The 7,963-nt window shown below is 29.4% G+C and overlaps 1 protein-coding gene across 1 annotated transcript in view; it reads left to right on the plus strand.

Moving 5' to 3' along the window:
- The window catches only part of LOC108686106 (centrosomal protein of 131 kDa-like), a 7,384-nt gene extending 2,896 nt beyond the window's left edge, over positions 1-4,488 (plus strand). The window contains 10 exon segments of the mRNA XM_018191201.1: positions 1,106-1,326; positions 1,627-1,717; positions 1,830-1,902; positions 1,992-2,427; positions 2,657-2,874; positions 2,948-3,107; positions 3,208-3,464; positions 3,577-3,748; positions 3,822-3,985; positions 4,350-4,488. Of these exon segments, the coding sequence (XP_018046690.1) occupies positions 1,106-1,326; positions 1,627-1,717; positions 1,830-1,902; positions 1,992-2,427; positions 2,657-2,874; positions 2,948-3,107; positions 3,208-3,464; positions 3,577-3,748; positions 3,822-3,985; positions 4,350-4,488 (1,931 nt within the window).
- The last annotated feature ends 3,475 nt before the right edge of the window (positions 4,489-7,963 follow it).

Below are 7,963 nucleotides of genomic sequence, written 5' to 3' on the forward strand. Positions count from 1 at the left end.
ATGTAACAAAATCACTACAGTGACCTCTTGGTCTAAAAAAATTTATTGTAAAAAGATGTGTTAAATTATGAGCGTATCATGAAATTGTTTTCGAGAAGCGGGGAGGGGGGGGATTAATCAAGTCAACTTAGGGATGTATCATGCCAATCAAAATGACAAAAAAGGATTTTACTGTTGTACTGAAGAGAACGTCACTGCACCATTTTGTTATTATAATTTTTAATATTAATGAATTCCGTTTGGATATTTTTACAACTTTTAATGTTTGCTCGTATCTCATTTTGAAGAAGAAGAATGTTTTGTACATCATAATTTTTATTTATTTTTTTAAAAAAGGATAATACAGTTACTACAAGAATTATAACGTATTGTTTTTCGTGACAAAAATCTTACGAAAATTTTTTATTTCTATTTCTCACATATTCTGTCAAACTAACAGAAATATTAAAAAAAATTACTTAATATAAAATTACTTTTATAACGAGAAGAAAAAAAATTTTATGTAAAAAACTTACACAAATTCAAAATTGTAAATGTTTTTTATATTTAAAATGAAAGAAAGGATATAATCTCAAATAAATTAATTTAATATAAAAACATATAATGTATTATTTGAAACATCCAATTTTGATTGATCTTGGCTTTTTCTATCGTATTTGATGAAAGAAAAGAATTCGATAGAATATGTACATCATCAATTCAAAATAAAATATTCTCACTAATAAAGTAGTGAAAAATTATAGACACCAACCGATATGAGTGGATATATACTATCAGAATATGCGCTAACGGGACCGTCTCAAAATGAAATTTAAAAATTTCGGAGGAGTTTGACTCCTCACCCCCAACCCCTCCCCCCTGGATACGTCCATGTGTTAAGCGTACAGTCGTTCCTTCATTGCAATTCACTTGCATATATGCGCATTTTGTGTTTCTCCGATACGTAAGAAAATTCATCACCCTTGTTTACAACACACGCATCGTCATGGCGATGCGTTGGGCAACGTATAAATAAGTGCGTTTGTGGTATCTACACGTCAATGCATGTAAGTTTGTCGACCAGTTCAATACCCCATTTATGTTATATTTTTTTATAATCATACGACATACGTAATACGTCAAACGAATATGGCAGGGAAGAATTTACATGACAAAAAATGCGATTTCAATCAAAATTTGATCGAACCGTCTCGTCCGTTCGAACAGTGCAACATGATAAATAAATTGGAAAAAGATAACAATATTGAAATCATGGAATGTAATCCAATGGATTTACTGGCCGTCGATGACAATCTGGAGTCAATAATGTGCAAATATTCGGAACAAGTGAGCAATAAAATTTAATTTTCTAAATTTAATAAACATCAACTAATAATAACATAACTATTGGTTATAATTTCCCACTCAACAACATAACTGTAATATAATACATGTTGTATGTATGTAATAGTTGATATTGTTGAATGAGAAACTATAATTAACAGTTATGTTACTATCAGTTTGGTATTTGCTGGGAAGTTAATTTTTAAGAATAAAGTCTCTGATTTATTTAAGGATATGTCACTATTTACAAATACAATAGTTCTGTTCTATTATTAAAAATCAAATATAACTAAATAAGCGCAGATCGAACCTGAAAAAGACGCTACAAACAAATATGGATCAATAGCAACAACTTACGAAGATATAATGTCCTTCCTGGGAACGTTAGAAAATGGTATATACTAATGTTTAATAGATCAGTATCGTTAAAATTGTATTTAAAATTGAGAGTTCTGCTTATTTGATTTATAAAATAAGCTAAGCTTTATGTAATATTTTTATTATAGAAGATATGTTAGAAAATGATATCCCTGCCAATAATGCAACAATTATAATCTCGTCTTGCCAAAATTCTAGTAGGTAGGCAACTGACTTTCTCTAATAGCTTATAAGCGAAATATCACGTTAAAAAGCAGACAAAAATTTTATAAGAACTGCTTTTTTTATAGACATGGTGTGCAGAATTTTGGCTCGATTCAACGGGATGATTTAGAAACTGCGAAATTACAAATTGAGGAAAGAAATGCGACAATAGAGTGTTTGAAAGAGCATCTAAAATCCGAACGCAAGGCAGCATGTGACAAAATGGCATCGCAGAAACGTCATCACATTATCAAGATGAAGGAGTTGGAAAATAAGTACAGAACGATTGTGAAACGCCATCAGAAGTTTATCGAACAGCTACTCGCTGAGAAGACAGATCTTACGCAGAAATGTGACTCTCTGGCGCAACAAATTAAAGAGATGGAACAAAAGATCCAACGAGATCTGAAAGTAATTACCGATAGACACGCTGTTGAGTTGCAACGCGCAAAAGAACACATAGCAGCATCCGAGAAAATCCGGCGCGAAAAATGGTTGGAGGTGAAAACATCGAAAATCAAGGTTATCATCATTAATTCATGCCAATTACTATTAGCAAATATAATATTTCTTTATTCACATACACAAGGGCTCGCTTTTGATTTTGAAATTAGAAATGTAATTCTTTCATTTCTTTATAATATTCAAAATATTCCATAGACATAACAATGTAAATAAAATTTTATACAATATAATGAAATTATACAGTGACAAATAATTAAAATTTACGCATTGGTTACTGATATCATAGGAAATGACAGTAAAAGGGCTGGAACCAGAATTGAACAATATGATGGAGCAACATCAACAAGAGATACAAGAATTAAGATGTGCTCATATAAAGGAGTTACAAGATACGGAATTGCGCGCGATGCGTAGGTCGAATCAACAGCTGGAGCAATTGCGAATCGAGTTGACGGACAGCCACGAGAAAATGTTGGTTAAAGAGAAGAACATATTGGCTATAAGGTATGGGAATTCTGCCGCTTTAATTAATTTTAATATCATTTTAGTTAAGTCTATATAAATCGTAATTAACTAGGTATAAAGAAAATTTGGAAGAGCAAGAAGCGCACTTTCAGATACAACAGAAAACATTCGCAGAGCATTTTGAAGGAGAAAAATCGATGCTCATTGCAGAGCAAAAAAAACGTGATCGGGAAACAAGCATGATGATACAACGAACGGAATTACATTTTCAAGTCCATTTTACATAAAATTTTACAATAAAATTATTCTATTATTGACAAAAAAAACTTAATCATTTAACAGTGATTTATATTATTGAACTTTTCTTTGCAGAAAGAAGCGGAAAAATTAAAAGAGCAACACGAAATTGCTAAAAGGAATTTTGAGGAAACCTTGAGAAAAGAATGGCTCGCATGGGCGGATAATTATAAAAAAGAACAAAGCGCGATTGTCACAAGAGCGGAGGCTGCAATTCGTAACGATTGTCAAAAGGAAAGAGATAAGCAAATAGAAATCGTTATAGTTAGATTGGAAAAAGAATCTCGTGAAATGCGAACTAAATTGCAGCAAAGTTTTGATAATAAATTGGAGTAAGTTTACATATCTTTTCTCAAAATATAGAAATATAAAAATATAGAAATATATAAATATAGAAATATAAAGAAACAATTGTCACAATTTAATTATTGAAATTGTTTTCAGGCTAATAAATAAAAATTACGAAGCAAAATTACAAGCTGCAATTAAAAGCGAAGATATTTATAAAAATAAGTGTTTATTATTGGAAGAAAGACTCAAATGTACAGAAATTCAGTTTAAAAAAACAGAAAATAAATTAAAAGAATGCATATCGAATCTCAATAATATGAATAAAGTAAATTTTATGAAAATAACTGATTAGTTAGATATAATAATCGTTGTTAAATTGATGATTTGTTAATTTATAGATAATCGTAAAGTTAACTGTAGAGAGAGATGATGCAAAGGAGACAGCAAGACAGGAAATTGAGACAGAGAAAAAAGAATTAAAAGATAAAATCGCATCGCTTTATCGAGAAATAAGACAAAATAATGTTAACAAAGATCAACTTATGGCACAATTACATAGCAGGTAAAAATTAATATCTAATAGTGCAATAATAAGAACTTAATACATTAATAATATAAGTTCGTGTCAATTTTTTTATAACAAATTTGTCGCGATAAGCGACTAAGACTCGGGTGCAACTTACTTTAATTTTAAGCAAGGCTTTCTCTGTTCCTGTCTTTTTTCGGTTTTAACGTTTTAAATCTCGCTTAAAGTCAAAGTAACGCTGATGCAATCAGTCCTAAGTCTAATACTATAAATTAATATACTAATTTGCAAAAAATCAGTCACTGTAATGTTGTAGTAATTAGTTTTTTGTGAATGAGTATATGTCATAATGTACATAACGATATATTGTAGATCTTATGAATATGACGTTTTATTTTAGGATAAAATTTGTAGTCACTCAAAAGGTTTTAATCATAAAGAATCTCAATAAAAAACTAGATGACGTTAATTCAAGATGTGAACATTTGGAAAAATTGCTGGATCAACAAAGGAAAGAATATATTTTGAAAACTTTGTAAATTTAATTTAGAAAATTGTATATGTGTATATGTATATGTACATGTTGTTTCTCAGCAAACAAATTGATGTTATTGTCTAATAATTGTACTGAATATCTGTAAATAAATTTATTATTAAAAAATATTATCTCGGTCGGGAGTCGAATCCGAAACTCTAGCATTCCGTAGCGACCTAAATCTGTAAAGGGATCCTAAAATAAGGATCTGAGCACAAGAATTGTCGTAACACTTACTTAGACTTAAATTGTCGACGTAAGTAACACACAAACTTTCACATATGACGTATAACTTATTGCCATGTCTCCAAGAGATGGCAATAAATCATACGTCATACGCCAAAGCTTGTGCGTTACTTACATCTATAACTTAAGTCTCTAAAGTAAGTGTTACGACAATTCTTGTGCTCAGACCTTAAAGCTCGAACTCCGACGAAGTTATCAGAGGTCGCTATTTTTCCAGCACACAATGTATGTCGGACAAATGGTTTCTCCTTCTAGCGGTGAAAAAATTTCCTATCTTCAAATTCTCCTTCGACATATCAATTCGATATGACCAAAAAAAAAAGTTGATGTATCAAAATGAGCAGCAAAAAAACTATTTCATTGCTGCAATAACAAATACAAAACAGAATTCAAGCATAATAAATTTTCACACTTTTGTATTCAACTTTTATTTATATTTATATCACATTTTTCTCAACACATGACATCACAGCAAACGAGAATGGATTAAAATGGATTAAAATTTTTTTAATACGTACTTTAAATCCATGAAAATGGTTTGAATGGATTGAAATGGATTGGATCCGATCTGATAGTTTAATATTCGAAAAAAAAATACATTCCTATTTAAGGGTTACAAATTTTATTCCTAAGACATTTATAATAATTATACCTGAAATTAATTTAAATTGGTATTAAAAAATATCTTAGTGGGATTCTTAGTGAGAATCTGGGATCTCTGGATTATGAATCTTTTACGTTATATTACACTATTTTTTTAATTGATAAATGTGTTCATTCTTTATTTCAATTACAACCAGCTAAACTATTAATGAAATTATATAAATATAATGAAAATATTATCATTTGACAAATATAATAAAATATAAACAATTTACATTACTATGAGATTACATTGAGTGAGTGTCGATAAACTAACCTCGCCGTGATTAGTCTAATATTCGGGCTGTGTTCGATTTGGTTTGCGAGTGTTACATCAATTATTCATTGTACTTCTAATCAAAGAGAAACAAAAGAACATAGCTCAATTATTTTTATGTTACAATTTTTTTGAACTTAATTGGATTAAAACGAAAAATTTCCTACTTATAGTGTTGAATTATTTAAATAGCATTTATGGTTCATTTTTAAATAAAAAAATTTTTTTTATTCAATTAGATTGAAAAACTGCATTTCATATTCAGAATATTGAATTGAGCAGTATTCACATTGCACAGATATTATTTTTGAATTTAACTAAATTTAAAAAAATTGTATTTCCTATTCACAATTCTGAATTGAGTAATATTTACGATGCACAGAAAGTGCTAATATTATTTTTAGATTGAAAGGCATAAAGATGTGCTCTATGCATTCCTATAAATGAATAAAAATGCATTCAAGATTGAAAAAAATTCATTTTAACATTCATGAATCCGTATTTCTGAAAATCTGAATTCATTTAATTTATTTCAATCCATTCTCATACAGTACCGATTGTTGCGAAAATTTTCAGAAATGTTTCAACCTTTCACATCTCATGTGCAATAATTTTGAAAGGATTCTGCAATATGTCATATAAAATGTTTAAACAGAAATATTTCTAAAATCTATGAACGCAATAAATTTAAAAACATATTTAAAAAGAACAAAAAATTATTATGATGTTAAAATGGTTCCAAAATATTTATTAAAAATCATTTTTTATTAATCACAATTCAGTTTAATGTCACTTTGTTATCGTGAATTGTTTTATTTTAATTGCGAAAAACTTTTGTATATAAATGACTTATTTTGCTTTAATTGTCAAAAACTTTTGTATATGAATAATAGTATTATGGTATGTGGAACCTAGGGATATTTATTGTTATTTGATAATATCAAATATTCGATATTTTTTGTTATTAAATATAAAAATATCGAATAAGAAATTATGAATAAAATATTGACTAAATATTTTTTTATTATTCATATTCACTTTCCATTTTTAATACTTTTTTTGAGTGCATTCGGTAGATCGGTACTACCAGAGAGAAACCTGAGAGAAGATCTAAGACGGCCCAAAACTTGTAACCGCAAAATGCTGCCGCGCACTACCCTTTGACAAAATGGATGTAAACTATGTAGCAATGTCTACTTTTTTTAGGGTGCATCACTCATTTTTCAAGGCTGAAGATGATAAATTGATATTTGCTACATATAGCGGTGGGTCGTTCCACGAATTTGCGCGGCGCGGCTTCACTGCACATTGACTTATATGTTTGCTTTTAATTCGAAAATTACAGCGAATATATCTCAAAATGGTATCAGACTTTTTTGTTCCCCTTGACTCATTCTACGTCCCCAATGCCGCTCCTATCTTATTTCTGAGACACAAGCAAAATATGGCACTCCCATGAGCTCTTCATTATCTCCCGTTGTTGTTGATCTGATCATCCGAAATTTGGAAAGTAAAGCCATGTCTTTGATTCGTTCACCGCTACTATTTTATGATAGATATGTAGATGACGATATAATTATGGCGATACCACTTTGATTAATTCGATTCTCGACATTTTTAACTCTCAGCATTCGAGGATTTCAGTTTACTATGGAGATCGATAACGATTTTAGAGTTAAACTTTTTGGATATTATTTTAATTATTAATAATGATAAAATCAAATTTGATTGGTACATAAATTAAGTTAGTTTTCGGGGAGGTATTTGAATTTCTTGTCTTATCGCCCGATTTCTCAAAAGAAGGGCACGATTGCCGGTTGGGTAGATAGAGTAATTTTACTTTTGAATCCTAAATATCATCTTGATAATTTTTGTTTTATAATTAAAAGTTAGAGAATGATTATCCATTAGAATTCATTTTTGATAGTATTAGTAAACAATTAAAAAATATTATTAATTTTAAGAGAAAGAAACAGGATAATGATAATATCGAAAACGCGGAGTCTTTATGGTTTACTGTTTCTTACGTTCCGATGTTTTCCGAAAAATTCAATAGATTAAACAACGAGGATTTATTAACACTATAAAATGATATTAGAATATCATTTTATAGTGTTAATAAGTTGAATTCATCAAGATATCATACATAAGAATCCCCTTCCGTATGAAAAGAAATCTAATATGGTATACAAGATCTGTTGCAAAGATAGCGATACTATGTGAGACAAATAGGAAGACACTGAAGAAAATAGCTGAGCACAGGAATCATATTCGGTGGAACACAACCACACATTCATCATAATAGACCACTAAT

This window comes from Atta colombica, unplaced genomic scaffold, assembly GCF_001594045.1.
Source record: "Atta colombica isolate Treedump-2 unplaced genomic scaffold, Acol1.0 scaffold164, whole genome shotgun sequence".
Lineage (NCBI taxonomy): Eukaryota > Metazoa > Arthropoda > Insecta > Hymenoptera > Formicidae > Atta > Atta colombica.